At 42.4% G+C, this 15,287-nt stretch overlaps 2 protein-coding genes and 1 long non-coding RNA gene across 5 annotated transcripts in view; 2 read left to right on the top strand and 1 right to left on the bottom strand.

Moving 5' to 3' along the window:
• Positions 1–755, top strand: part of SEC11A (SEC11 homolog A, signal peptidase complex subunit) — a 34,814-nt gene extending 34,059 nt beyond the window's left edge. For all 3 annotated transcript variants that reach the window (XM_079126843.1, XM_079126841.1, XM_079126840.1), the window contains one exon: positions 417–755. Coding sequence is in view for 2 of the 3 variants with exons in the window: in XM_079126841.1 (XP_078982967.1) it covers positions 417–516 (100 nt within the window). In the remaining variant the exon portion in view is untranslated. The remainder of the gene's footprint in view (positions 1–416) is intronic.
• LOC306653818 lies at positions 725–15,204 on the bottom strand. The gene is made up of 2 exons (XR_013761797.1): positions 15,092–15,204; positions 725–5,789 (listed from the first exon to the last, which is right to left on the bottom strand). It is a non-coding gene; the product is annotated as an uncharacterized lncRNA (long non-coding RNA).
• On the top strand, positions 6,810–14,553 carry NMB (neuromedin B). Its single transcript, XM_079126845.1, is given in 4 exon segments — positions 6,810–11,742; positions 12,315–12,451; positions 12,453–12,491; positions 14,307–14,553. Coding segments are annotated over 4 exon segments (492 nt in total). The 5' UTR covers positions 6,810–11,462; the 3' UTR covers positions 14,343–14,553.
• Positions 15,205–15,287: the final 83 nt, after the last annotated feature.

The raw sequence follows: 15,287 nt of genomic DNA, 5'->3' as shown, positions 1-15,287 counted from the left end.
AGTACCACCACACACACACACAAAAAAAGTGAATTTGAGCTGAGGGTGTAGCTCAGTGGTAAGTTGTGTGCACCTAGAATGCATGAGGTCTTGGGGTCAAGCCCCTAAATGGTGATCTTTTGCTTCATTTTGGAAACTATTAAGTGATTTATGGTTAAAAATATAATTTAATAGTTTAGATTTTTTTAAGAAATTTTTTTCACAATATCTTCATTCTATTTACTTATTTTTATGTGGTGCTGAGGATTGAACCCATGGCCTCACATATGCTAGGCAAGCACTCTACCACTGAGCCATAACCCCAGCCCAATAGTTTAAATTTATCATGGCCAAAAAGTTTGGTTTATTAGTTGATTCTAAGAAATTAAGAACTTTTAAAAACATCTCTGACTTGTGTTTCTGTCTTTATTTTGTAGTATGCAGTACTTTTTTTGCTGGGTTTATTCGTGCTGGTTCATCGTGAGTAAGAAGCCTGCATTGCTGTTCCTGGGAAGATGCCGTACTTTTTGTTACTGACCGTTCAGAGTAGCTGTTGGTCTGTGATTGGTGGAATGGAGAACACACATGTTGGCGCTTCTCGGTAGCCCTGGTTTACGTTAGTTTATGTTTCCACGCCAGAATCTGTTTGGGCGGGTGCATGTGCACTAGAGTGCACTCGAGGGGACTTTCAATCACAGAATTTCATATGTTGTCATTGTCACACTTTCACATTTTTGTACATCAGTGAATTTTTTATATTAAAAGGTTGAGCCAAAGCCCCCAGTGTTTGTATTTTGAAGCCAAGCTTCACTTCTAAAGTGCCTACAAGAGTTCTGTAAATGAAAATGCAACTCTGCACGAGTTTTGAAATTGTCATTCCTCCTTATGATCGGAATGGCACATACTGAGGTGGTCATAAGTCTTTAACTTTTCAGAATTTTAAATAAAAGACTTTGCACATTGAATCCCTTTATCCCTGGATTGTGTTTGTCCAGAAAACTCCTGAGATTTGCCTTCCTTGGATGGTTTTAGTAATCCTAGTGGGGGTATAAAGGTTTTGGATTGAGGAGCCCTTCAGCTAAGAAGATTGCCCTAATGCTGTTATTTTTTTGTTGTTGTTATGTTTTTGTTTTTGTGAAGCAAAAGTAGCCATTGACGTTCATAGGAAATCTCTTAGTCATAAAATTGATTCTTCACTAGGGTGTGACTCAGATGTGTATAAACCCAGCTTGTGTTCCTGAGAGGTTCAGAAAATCTCACTGGCCTGTAAAAACTCATAGCCTTTTGTGTACTTCAGATGTTCTCAGTCCTTTGTATACCACAGCATACGGTGGAGGCAAGACAAGGTGCTGGAGGGCAAGCATTGTACTTGTCTTTAAATTCTGATTTGCCTGAACCTGTTCTACTAAGTGCCTGACTTTGCTTTTCTCTAATGCAGACTTAAGGAAGGCAGAGTTTAAAGCAATGAATGCAAAGCCCAATTGTGCATTTTTTTTAAATATTGAAGCCATCAGGGAAGCAGGGAGTGTAGGGTAAGCCAATATGTTTTAAGCACAAAATAGTCTTCTTTCTTTTCTCTTCTTGTGTTCAATGCTTAAGTCTCAAAGTTTTCTCTACATGATCCAATTTTGTTATTTGTTCAACTGAGGTGTAAGTCCATTCATGCTGTAATGCTAATGGAATGAGAACAAGAGACACACTTCTGCAGCCCTCCCTTGCAGATAACAGTGCCCTCCTAAGTCTATTAACTAGGCTTTAGCCTTCTAACTTTGGATATGGGTGCTTAATGGTCTCAGCAGAGTATGAAACTTGGCAAGTCACGGTTAACAAATGCTCTTTTCGGCCTGTCCTTATATAATATTTACATTTTCTCATAAGCAGGAGAGTGCTAAAACAGCTTTTTGAGTGGAATGGCAGAATATTACTACCTTCTTTCTTCCCACCTAATCACCTATGGAGAATGATAGCTATTCAGCCACAACAGACCACTGGAGATACAGTGTGCTTTCCTTGCCAAAGTTGGAATCCCCATGGTCTTAGACTTATATCTCCTATCCCAATTTTTCCTCCTTAGACACTAATTGGGAGGAAAACAATACTTTCCCTCATTTAAATATTTCAGTAGAATGTATCATTCTTTCTCCTTTGCTAAATGCTCCTATTGTAAGCAAGAGCTAAAACTCTCTGAAAAAATATTCAAAGTATTTTAAAACATTTGAACCACTTCATTAGCCAAAAATAAAAAGATTATTTTGGGGAAGAGGCATTTTTTTTAATATTTTTTATTTTTACAGACACATGTTGATTCATTGTACACAAATGGGATACAACTTTTCATTTCTATGGTTGTACACAATGTATATTCACACCATTCATGTAATCATACATATATATATATATAGGGTAATACTGTTTCATTCTACTGTTTTTCCGCTCCCACCCCCCTCCCACCCCCTTTTCCTCCACACCCTCCAAAGTTCCTTCATTCTTCGGGAAGAGGCATTTTATGCTCCTAGTTTTTATATTGTATAGTTTAGCACTAAAAATAAGACAAATATATGAGATTTTATTAGTAAATATATTTTAAGTGGCTCTTTCAAAATGCAAGAAATGCCAGAGAGGTTTAATTTGGTAATTGAATGGACATATCAGCTCTTTGAGATTTAGCAGTGTTTGGGAAATTGAGGGCTCAACATGGTGAATGAAAGGAATTGGGAAGGAGTATGAGAACTGTAAAACTTTCAGAATTTGATAATGAAATTCTCTCTTGGCTACCCAGTCTACTCTTATAATTCCAACTAATAAATTTCATGTTATTTCCAGATGCCTGCCCTCAGTCCCAGTCTCTTATCTCTGTACCCCCTGGACCCTTTCACTTGATTGTCCCATCTTTAAACTCGGGTTTAGTGATTCCCTCAAACTTCCCCTCCAGTTTTCATGTGTTCAGTGAAGGAATACTTGCCTAGATTTTTCATCTTTGTACTATATCTACTCACCTTCTAAGTCCTACATTTACATTGGGATTCCATTCTCAATGACATCTCCTGAGTCTAGAAATACACATTCAGTGGCTTTCTGTTGGTTGGGTACCAGTTTCCACCAGTGTTTCATTCTGTGCCTATTTTAGATAATTACCACCCGCTAATTAGTATCAATGTACCTTTTACTTTGAGAAATATCTCTTGATTGGACCATAAATTTTGTGTCTCCCCTACCTTTCAGGCTTTGAAATCAGCTAATATTAAGCATCCCTGTGCTGTACTCCCTACAGTTTTCACATTATCATCTTCTTTTTTTTTTTTTTTCCCCTGCCATGTTGGGAATTGAACCCAGGGCTTCATGCATGCTAGGCAAGCACTATTCCATTGAGCTACATCCCCAGTGAGTTTTCACATTAGCATTGCATACCCTTGTCGGTCTTTGTATTTGGGTCTTAACCATCTTCATGAGTAATTTTTCCACTGCTACTCATCATCGGCGGTCTCATGCTGTTTAAGGTGTGGATATGGCCTCAGGATCCCCCAGCAGAGTGTGAGCTTCTCCAGTGTAGGGGCCTCATTTTATAGACACTATGCTCTATTTCCCTGGTAGCATGAAGCAGCATATAGTAAATGTTCAGTATAATCATGCATTGGAATCATAGGCAGTAATTTCAGTTAGCATTGCTACTGAACTGTTATTCTGGAGTAGAGCATATGAATCATTAAAGTGACTTGTGCTTTCCTGTTATTTAGTAAGTATATTCTCTTGATCTCGCCAAAACTTTACTCTCCATGATTCCATTTAAGCTGCATATACCTTTTTCATGTTTTTTTTTTTTTTTAAGGTTAATCCTGTTTTCTCTTTTGTTCTTGGACTCTTCTTGGGTCTTTTTTTTTTAATTAATATTTTTAGTTGAAGATGGACATGATATCTTTGTTTTATTTTTAATATGGTGCTAAGAATCAAATCCAGTGCCTCACACATGCTATGCAAGCATTCTACCACTGAACCACAACCCCAGCCTTCGTCCTCTTTCTTGGCATCTGTCACTTTTGTTAGGGAGTCATAGACTTCTCAGAGAACCTGAACTTTCTTGGGTGCTTGTGTACTCTTTTTGGTATTTGGAAAATGCTTGTTTGCATATGTTTTACCAAGACCAAATAACCCTTCATAAAATGGTAGGGAACTATTTCAGCACCTGAGGTCACCCTCCTTATGTATTTATTAACACTGTTAAGAGTCAGAGGTGATCCAACTGATTCTGTCTGGTTAAATGGATTGTCTATTTTCCTCAGGATCATCTTTCAGTTGGACAGCCTTTTCAGGCTATTTTCTAGCTAGTCATGTCTTCATCTCCCTTCTCCTTTGCTAGAATTTTAAGGGATACCTTCATGGTATATAGCACCCTTCATATACACAAGATGAGTATGTGTGGAGAGAATGCTGTGTAACCAAGTAGTGTTACAGAAACTAGAATGTGCAGGACTTATCAAAAAATGGTGAAAACATTGTCTCCTAAGTGTCATTCTGGACTTTTCCAGTCTTGGCTCTCCCCAGATCTCACATTGTTGCATCCATATAGGTTTCACTATTCAGACATAATCCCTACCTGGAGTGCCTGCTCACTTCATTTGCTGAAAACTTTATCATTCATTCAGCAGACTTTTTATTTATTTATTTTTTAAGTTGTAGATGGACATAGTGCCTTTATTTATTTACTTGTATGTGGCGCTGAGGATCAAACCCAGTGCCTCACACGTGCTAGGCAAGTGCTCTACCGCTGAGCTACACTGCAGCCCTCATTCAGCAAGCATTTACTGAGCATTTACTATGTAGATTTTCACCTAGTCCCTGGGGATACAAAGGTGAGTAAAGCAAGGTCCGTCTCTGCCAGGCACTCTGCCCTAATAGGGCAATATGCATAATTTTTCAATATAAGATCGTAAGTATAATATAGATGCACAGAGAGCCCCAAAAGGGGTGTTTCTTTCTTTTTCTTTTCTTTTTTGTGATACTTGGTGTTAAACTCAGAGGTGTTCTACCACTGAGCTACATCCTCAGACCATTTTACTTTTTATTTTGAGACAGGTTGGTCTTGAACTTGTGATGCTCTTGCCTCAGCCTCCTTAGTAGCTGGGAATATAGGCACACACCCCTGCCTCCTGCTTGTTTCTTATTCTTGCATAAGCTTTTAAATGTGTACAGCGCTTCCTCCTTGGGACTGCCCTGTACTTTGTTCTTGTTCCTCTTTAACCTTGTCCTCAGAGTGGTTTGCTTTCTGTTCCTTTCTCTCATCCCAGGAAAGGCCAGTTCCTTGAAGGCATCAAGACAAGACCAGCTTCAGATTCATTCTTGTATATTTTCTGTTCTCTAATCACAGTACTTTACTTATTTTAGATTTACTTATACACTGCCTTGGTTTCATAAACTATATACCTAGCACTATGTGATAAATGTAAAATAACTGAAGAGGGCCAGATGGGGTGGCACACACCTGTAATCCCAGCAACTTGGGAGACTGAGGCAGGAAGATGGCAAGTCTGAGGCCAGCGTTGGCAATTTAGTGAGACCCTATCTCAAAAAAATTCTTAAAAGGCCTGGGGTTATAGCTCATGGGTAAAGCATTCCTGAATTCAAATACCCAGTGCTGAAGAAAAAAAAAAACTAAAATTATCATAATACAATTTAATAATTAAAGAATTCAAGGTTGGAATAAGTGTGGGAAAAGAAAAGGATGGAATTGGAGGTGAAGGTAGTACCTACAAGATAACAGAAGATTCTTTTGTCTGCTGGGAGAAATCCATAGATTTCGCTCTCATCCTTAGTATCTAATGCAAAGAGAGAAATAGTTATTTTTGTGCTCTATGAAATTTAAAAAAAAATTTGTAATAGTACCTGAGAACCAAGCAACATACTGTGATGTCATGTAATAATCCCTGTTCTAATTAGCATAATGATTTCCATTGATTGATTTCATAGAAAGTTGTCTATACATGGTATAGTTTGTCAGTCTCTGCAAAAGACCTCATAATCAGCCAGGAACCTTCAACCACTCTGTAGAACAGTGTTTTTGTAATCTTTAAAAACCTTGTAGTCACTATTCATGGTGACTCACACCTATAATCTCAACTCAGGAGGCTGAGGCAGAAGGGTTGCAAGTTTGCAAGGGTAGCAACTTCTTTAGACCCTGTTTCAAAATGAAAAGGGTTAGGCATGTAGCTCAGTGATAGTATCATTGGGTTCAATCCCCAGCACCACAAAACAAAACAAAACAAAACCAACAAACAAAAACTCATGGCCTCTTAGAAAACATGAAAATCTCATATCTCCTTTTTATTCTGATAAGTATCTCCCTTCTAGTCTCTTATCCTCACCAATGAAGAATATTCTAACTTACTTTTACTTAAGTTTGTATTATAAAAATAATCCTCTTTTTTCATATACAATTATGTTATTTTGAGTATGACTTTCAAACTATATTCATCTATTTTTGGTGCTGGAAATTGAACCCAGGGTCACTTTACCACTGAGTTACATCCCCATCCCTTTATTTTTTATTTTGAAACAGGATCTCACTAAGTTGCTTAGGGTATTACTAAGTTGCTGAGGTTAACCTCGAATTTGTAATCATCCTGCCTCAGCCTCTAGGATTACAGGCATATGCCACCATGCCCAGCTGACTTTCAGACCATATATCCTATCCTTGGTCTACCAATCTTTGAAGTTTCTGGAATACTTCTACTCTGAATTAAGAATCATTTCTCTTGGGGCTGGAGTTGTGGTTCAGAGCACTTGCCTAGCACATGTGAGGCACTGAGTTCTATCCCCAGCACCACATAAAAATAAATAAATAAAAAATAAATGTACTGTATCCATCTACAACTAAAAAAAAATTTTTTTTTAATATTTCAGGACTGGGTTTGTAGTGGTGAAACACTGGACACAATACCTTTATTTTATTTATATGATTTTTATGTGGTGCTGAGGATTGAACCCAGGACCTCACACATGCTAGGCAAGCATATACCACTGAGCCACACCTCAGCTCCTACAACTAAAAATATATTTAAAGAGAGAGAGAGAGTGAAAAGAAAAGAAAGAAGTGAACAACAAAAAGAATCATTTCTCTGGGCCTCACCTGTAATTCTAGGGACTGGGAAGACTGAGGCAAGAGGATTCCAAGTTTGAGGCCAGCCTCAGCAACTTAGCAAGACCTGTCTCAAAAAAAGACAGGCTGTAGCTCAGTGATAAAGCACCCCTGGGTTCCATCTCTGGGTACGAAAAAAATAAAAGAAATCGTTTTTCTGGAACCATTGCCCATCTATTTAGATTGGTAAGCTGGATTCCATCTTTAATTCACAAAGTCTAGTTAGAATTTGTACTTAATGTCAGGCAAGTAAGTAAATCAAACAGCAGCAGGCTTTGATCAGAGGTCTCAGCCTGATGACTTCTTTAAGCCAAAAAAGAGAGAGTGTGGAATAGAATTCTTTTCTTGGAATCAGTCAAGAGTTTAGGTAGATGTGCTGGCATTTTGGTTTATCAAATAACTTAAAATATAATAGGCATGCTGCCAGAGCTAGGCTCTGTTGTGCGAGCACTGTGGTCTTTGCTGCTAGCAAGCAAACTTTTTCCCCCTGTCATGGGCTTCAGATTTAAAGCAGTCTTTGCTTTCCTAGGATTCAGCTAATAATATTGAGTACTTAGAATGTACCAGATGCTCTGCTAAGTGCTTTATAATTTATAACAAACATTTACTTTCTCTCATTTTATAAATCTCAAAATAACATAACCTCCATTCTACAAAGGAGAGAAGTCAGGAGAAGTTCAGGGATTTGACCAGGATCTTCTAATGCATGTATGGCAGAGCCAGACTTGAGGTATATTACTTTTATCACATCACCATGCTGAGGGTCATAAGCCAGTTATTTTATCTTTATTAAGTCAAATGAGAATTCTTGATTGGCTGCAGGTTTTTCCACCTCAGATTTTCTCAGATTATTAATAGTGAGATTCTCCACCAGATTTCCAAGCATTTTTTAACCCTCTTTGAGGTTGAGTTTTTATTTCAATTATGGAAGTGTCTCCTTAAATACATGAATATTCCATGCAAATAATTATGAATTATTAATGCTGCCTGGGGCTTCTCACTTTCTTATGTTTTCATGGTGTCCCTGAGCACTTGAACCATTTAGCTGAATAGCAGCTTCTTAGTCACTATTGGAGTGTTCATCCTTTTTCATTAGATGTAGGTCTTTCCTTTCTCTTTGAGTCCTTGGGGTTTTTTTTTGTTGTTGTTGTTTGTTTAGTACTAGGGATTGAACCCAGGGGCATTTAAGTACTGAGCTACATCGCCAACCCTTTTTATTTTTTATTTGTTTTTATTTTTTAGGGTACTGGGGACTGAACTCAGGCATTCAACCACTGAACCACCTCCCCAGCCCTGTTTTGTATTTTATTTAGAGACAGGGTCTGAGCTGCTTAGCACCTCGCTTTTGCTGAGACTGGCTTTGAACTCTCTGTCCTCCCGCCTCAGCCTCCCTAGGCACTGTGATTACAGGTGTGTACCACCACACCCAGCTATTTTGAGACAGGGTCTTAAGTTGCCAAGACTGTACTTAAATTTGTGATCTCCTACCTCAGTCTCCCAGGGAGCTGAGATTACATGTGTGTAGCCTGTGAATGTCCAACTTGAAAGATTCCTTCTTAATGGTTAATGTTCTGATAATTACAGCTAAAATGTATTCCTTGTGACTTCAGGAAGTTTTTTCACAAATCCAATTCTCCCTTCCTTCCTTCTCCCTTGAAGGTTCCGTTCTCTTCCTGATTTTATAAACTCCTCTTGATTGTAAAACTAAAGAGCAGGACTTGAGAGTTCCCAGGATATTTTTCTTCATCTCTGCAGCCCACACAGATGGAGAACAGTGCAGAGGTCTACCAGGACAGACTTCACATCATCCTGCTCTACACAGCTCTGGTTTGTCAGTCCTCACTAGACTCATTTATGTCTAATTTAAATTTCTGCTTTTCCCTTTCTCTGTCATCTTCTATACTTCACATGTGTTTCAAGTCTGTGGTCTGGTTTTCTTCATTTGTTTACTTTCTGTGTACTAACTTGCTCTCTTTGTGAGTTAACTCTTCTGTAAAATGGGCATGGTACTAGTCTTTTCTACTTCAAAGCCATGTTGAGAGTCAAGGAAGCATACATGTAAGTATTTTTAGAAAACAGGCAAAAAAGACTGAGTTATGAAAAGGTGTTAATTGTAATTAATTTCAGTTTAATGAATACATACAAAAACATTAATATTTATGTTCTTTATTTCAAACTATTTTTGATTTTAAAACTTGGTGCAGTTTAATTTTTGTTTTGTTTTGGGAGGGGTTTTTTTGGTACCAGTGATTGAACCCAGGGATGCTTAACCACTGAGCCACATTCCCGGCCCTCTTTTATAATTTAGAGACAGAGTCTCCCCAGGTTGCTTAAGGCCTTGCTAAGTTGCTGAGGCTGGCTTTGAACTCAGGATTCTTCTGCCTCAGCTTCCTGAGAGGCTGGGATTACAGGCATGCACTAGCACGCCTGGCTAGTTTAAATGTTTTGTTAGTGCTAGTTATAATGGGATTTGCCATGTAGCTTTCATCCCCTTGGTCACCCTTTGATCATTCTGTGAATCTTCTCCCCATTTTCCACAGATGTCCTTGAATGTTGTAGAATCCTGGGAGGTTCATGAGTGAGCCCTGAATTTATGAACCTCATATACCTTGATATGAGGATACACTGTGAGCCTCTCCCTGTGGGATGGAAACCTTTGGTCTTCCCTTGTCATCAGCACATACATAGGGACTAGGCAGTGAGCAGATAAGGTCCTCTTGCTAAACTCAGAGCCTAGTGCTCCGTTGGACTAGCCACCCTTTCTGCTGTAGCTCCTCTCCTACTCTCCCAGGGAAGCCCAGTCTCCTAGACAATTTTTTATAGCTGGCTGTGGAGCTGCTTTTTTTCTCTAGGATCTTCAGGGACCCCCTTTTCCTGTGCTGGGCTGACATTTCAAATGGTCCTGAGGGCTTCTGGAGCCAGTCTCAGAGCCGTGAACCTGGACTTGTGTTAGAAGAAGCTTGGCTCAGTATAAATAAATATGTAAGAACAGGTCACAGGGTCACCTGCAGGAGAGAAGTAAGACTCACAGTGCCTGCTCCCTCTCCTCCCTGAGAAATTGAAACCCAACTGCATGCTGAAATGGGATGGTAAAACTGGAGTGGGTATGAGAGTTTGGGGAGAACTGTACCTGCCCTCACAGCTTTTGGGGACCTGATGCCAGACTCCAGTGAGATATCTGGTTAAGTGACTCTCTCAGCCCGTTTCCACCAGTAAGGGGAAACAAAATAATTTCCTTCAAACATTTAAGCAAGGAATCACTCACTAAATATGAGTTTCCACTAATTTCTGCATCCATGGACCAGACAAAGGTAGGATGGGAGTGTGATGGATGCAAAGGGAATGATTATTATAGGAAGGTGGTAAGAGCTATATCTGTACACCATGGGGATCTGTGACAAGAAAGCAGAGAGGTGTAAATGCCAGGGCAAGAGTAATAATAGCAGGTGTCATTATTGAGTCAGAAAAAATAATTCTTCAAAGTAATTGTAGTAAGATCTGTTATAGTCATACTGTTCAGTGTCCAGCAAGGGGCCCAGGGCTTGGCCTGCATTCCACTCTTCCATCAGTCTCTCCTTGTACTGTTTCTAATGAGAAGGTTAGCTCTCTTGGAAGCAGGGAATTTGTCTCCCCTCCTCCTATTGCTTTCATGGGGCTCTGAATATTGGTGTTCAGTAAATGTTTAAGCACAAATAAATGAATTATTATGGAGCACAATGTCTTCCCCTTCTAAGTGATGCCACTAATCCATAAGTTCTTTTCTTCAAATGGGAATAGCTCCTTAGGAGGACGAAAGTGCTGGGTCTGAGAGGGCAGATTCTATAAGACTGCTGCTTCCTGCCACAAAATAATTATGTTTATGTAAAATTATTAAAATAAGGCGATGTTGTTATTTCTATTTTATACTTGAAGAAAGTGAAGTCCAATGAGGTCAAATAGAGTGTAAACGGGTTTTGGTCCAGTGCTCTTTCCACTCTGACCCAGAGGTCTCTCTCCTGCCTATGGTCTGGGTGGGCCCTCCTTCGGGTGCCTTCTTGGGGGTGGGACGGGGCCAGATGCTCCAAGAGGGAGGGGTGACGAGAATTAATTATGGAGCCCCTCTGGTGCCTGGCACTTGACTGGGTGGTGTAAAGAAGCCCGTGCTGCGAGGAGGGCTTCCTTACCCCACTTTTAGTCTCCTAGAGAAGCAGCTCAGGGGCTGAAGTCATCACTTGGTGGCTGAAAGCCAGCGGCCGTAGCGAGGGAGGCCCCAAAACTGGCTTGCAGGTGGGGCGGGAGGGCGATAGGCTCAAGCCAGGACCCCTGGAGGAGGCGGGGCCCACCCCGCCATGAGCAGGTGCGGGGCGGGGCCTCCATGGGCGGCAGGGCGGGGCTCCTGTCGCAGCTCCGCCCTGGGCGCAGGTTTAAAAGCGGGGAAGGCGGGTCCCAAGAGCTGGCAGCCGGAGCGGGCGGGCGAACAAGAGCTGTAGGCACTGCCATGGCCCGGCACGCGGTGGGCGCTCGGTGGCTCAGTGGCCTCCTGCTCTTCATGCTACTGGCTGCCGGTGTCGCCCCGCTCAACTGGGATATTCCGGAATCCCGCAGCCGAACAAGCAGGATCCGAGTGCACCCGCGGGGCAACCTCTGGGCCACCGGTAAGTATTAGGGGACCCCTAACCCTGCTCTAGCCCCGTTTTTTTCTCGACATTGTAGCCCCTCCTAGTGTCCGAGCACGTGGGGACATTAGAGGATAATCTAATTTAGTAGAGAACTTGTGTCTCGGACAGGTTAGTGACTTGGCTAAGATCACTTAGTAAGTTCAAGGCAGAGCTGGACTTGATCCGACTGCTGACTGGTGTACTCCCCTTAAGCAAGACTGCCTAATCTTATAACCTCTGGTGTGTCTTTCTGCACATTCATCTTCAGACACCTCTTCATTCCCACTTCTTTCCTGACCCTTTTCTGACCAAGCAGGCAACACAACTGGTAGTTTCCCCCAGTCCTAAGCTGTCCCACCTTCCTTCCAGCTGTGCTGTCATTATACCTGTTCAGGAAAAGCTGAGGTAGCAGACTGTCACCACCCAGATGTCTTTGTGGCTCCTTGATGAGGAGAACGAAGGGTTCCTGTCTTCCAAGAGAAGTGAAAAGTGAGAAAGATGGGGAACTTTACCACTGGGGTAGGCTCCTCACTCCCTGACTTCCATGTACCTTGGCACCTCCTTTCTAGGTCACTTCATGGGCAAGAAGAGTCTGGAGTCCCCCCAAGCAGTCCCACTGGGGACAACTCCCCACACCTCCCTGAGGGACCAGAGACTGCTGCAGCTGAGTCATGATCTGCTCAGGATCCTACGACTAAAGAAAGCTCTTGAGTATGAGCATCAGCAGCCCAGCACCCCAAACCCAGGTGAGCCAGTCCTCCACCCCAAAACCAAGAGGGTTTAGCCAAGGCCACCTGGGATCCAACATAGAGGAATTACAACCCAGCATTGGGTGGGCTTGCCCAGCCACGACATAATGGGTGTGAACCCAGAAAGCCAGGATTCCTGGTCCTCCCTGTGTTCCAAGGCTTAAAGGGGGCACATTCCAAAGAAAGGAAGCTGACCTTCCCAGGAAACCCCATGAAGCAAGAAGTAGGGAAAAAAGTCCCCCATCACCCAGTTTAAAAAATCACAAGCTAATACTATCTGGCCTCTTAGCAGAAGAAATCTTTTCCCCTAGTCTACATGGCTTTGCCCTCCTCCAGATGTCCCCTACTACATAAGCCAAGTCTACATTCGCTGTGCCCTATGTGTACTTCTGGCCAGAGCTAGGACCCGGAGGACCAGAGAGGGAAAGAGAAGTCAGCAGCCAAAACAGAACTAGAACCTTGTTCACATTCACCAGTACTCTTGACATTCTAAACTGGATAATTCTTTGTTTTGGGTAGCCCTACACATTGTAGGATGTTTAGCCAATCTGTGTTTTCTACCCACTAGATGCCAGTAGCACCTTTCCTCTCCTCCCCAAGTTGTGACAAACAAATTGTCTCCAAGCCAGGTGTGGTGGCTTACATCTTTAGTCCTGGCAACTTGGTAGGTTGAGGCAGGAGGATCCCCTGAGCCCAGGAGTTTGAGGCAAGCCTGGATAACAGAGCAAGAACCTGACCTTACAAATAAAATACAACAAAAATGCCTCCAGACATTGCCAAATGTCTCCTGGGGTGGGGCAAATCACTCTTGGTGGTAAACCAATGATCTTTGTGGTTCAAGGTCCTAAAGCTAGAACTAACCCTAACCCTTAGTGGCTTGGGTAGCTGCCCCTCCATTTGCTGCTCCTGATGTTATCTCTAGTGTACACACCGTCCTTGGTACTATTGCCATATGCAGAAAGTTGTGTGATGTGGCAGAATATGGGCTCTGGCAACTGCACTGGGCTCATAACCTCGCTATTCAATGGCTACATAACCTTAGAAATGTCACTTACCTACTCTAAGGCTCACCTTCCTCATCCATAAAATGGAAACATTGCAGGCCCTCCTCCCATTAAATAAGGTCATTTAGGTCACATGTGCAGCATGGTGCTGGGCACACACAACGCCCTCAGTGAGCAGGAGCACCAGTCTGTGAGCTCTCTGGCATACCTATGACTACCTCGCTTTTGTGTCCCCCACTGTGCCTACCATGTAGTATGTATTTGTTGAAAGAAATGTGGGGAGTCATTCCCTAGAGAAGGTCCAGCCCCAGCCAACATCCCTGCCTTCTGGATACACACAGCTCCTAATCCCTGGGGACCTCACATAATAAAGGCTAGGAACATGGGCTGGCTGATTCTGAAGGAAGACAATTATCACCTCTAGGGCCATGGAATTTGAAGGCCTAAAACATGCAGGCTAACTAGAGAATCCCTAGCTACTGAGCTGGGGGAACTTGAGTGAGGTCTGGCAGAGCTTGGGGTAGGGCAATAAGGAAACTGACACTGTCCCAGAGCCAGACACCATACTTGTACCTGACTTCCATGATCTCCGTTAATTGTCATGATTTCCCTGTGCTATGGGGTTGTATTCTGAGAAAAAGCCACCACCCCTAACTCCTCTCAGGACTTTCAGAAAGAAAAATGCTAGGTGGGCGGCCTCAATTGAGAGCCCATCTCTGCCCACAAACACCCAGCACTTAGGAATGGCAGCATGGCTTTATCATTTGCCCCTCTCACCAGGTCATTTCTTCTCTTTGTTTTCCTTCAGTATAGGAGGCTGGTGGTGCAAATACTGAAGAAGTGATGCCAGTAATGGGACAGACACAACGTGACTTAGAGTGTGCCCACCCAGGCAAGTTGTTGAATAGAACCCTTGTGGTGACCCCATCTGGATGTAAATCCAGAGCTTGAATCTGAGCTGAATCGCCGGGAATATTGCAGATGCAAACTCAATCTATGTCACTGCTGTTTTTCTTGCTTCTCTGATGAAGTTGTGAATAAAACCCTTCTCTTTATATAGAATGTTTGGTCCTCTCTTTCCAGGCACATTTAAGGAAAGGGAAGAGGAAGGGTGGGGTGTTCAGTGAACTGGGGCGGGCTCCAAAAAGCCGGGAACACCCCCGTGTTATAGCACCAGCCTGGCAGTAACTGAAGTCTTACTCCATTCATTCAGCAAGCAGGTACTCAATGCTCACTGTATGCCAGGTCTCCTTCCAGTTGCTGGGTTCTGCTCTCGCCTCTGCCACCTACTGGCGCAGGCAAAAGTCTCATCCGTTTCCTCGCCTGTAACGGGGGTGCCTACACTACACACACTACACCACCGAGCTTTACTTATCTCATTTCATTTCCACGCCAAGTTTCTAGGGGTATCCCCAACGCGTGGAGAGACAGGCTGGTGAGATTCCAGACCCCGCTGTCCGCCTGCTCTCTTCTCTGAACTTTAGAATTGCCAGAGTTAGCAAATAAAAATAAAGGACACCCGTTAAATTCGAATTTAAGATAAAAAAATGTTTTTCGTATAAAATGTCCTAAAAGTTGCATGGACATACTCACACAAAGAAATTCATTGTTTATCTGAAATTCCATTTTTTTAACCGGATGGTCTTGTATTATTCCTGGCCTTGAGGTACGGACCGCCGCTTTCTGGGTTGCAAATACCTGGACCTAAAACGGACAGGTATTTGGTTCGTTCGACCCTGCTCGGAGCTGACATCGGGGAATCCTTGATCTTTCGTCCCTTTTCCGGAAA

The sequence above is a fragment of the Sciurus vulgaris genome (genome assembly GCF_902686455.1).
Source record: "Sciurus vulgaris genome assembly, chromosome: 2".
Classification (NCBI taxonomy): domain Eukaryota; kingdom Metazoa; phylum Chordata; class Mammalia; order Rodentia; family Sciuridae; genus Sciurus; species Sciurus vulgaris.
The sequence above is the reverse complement of the archived record's forward strand: the minus strand, read 5'-3'. Positions and strand labels throughout refer to the sequence as shown.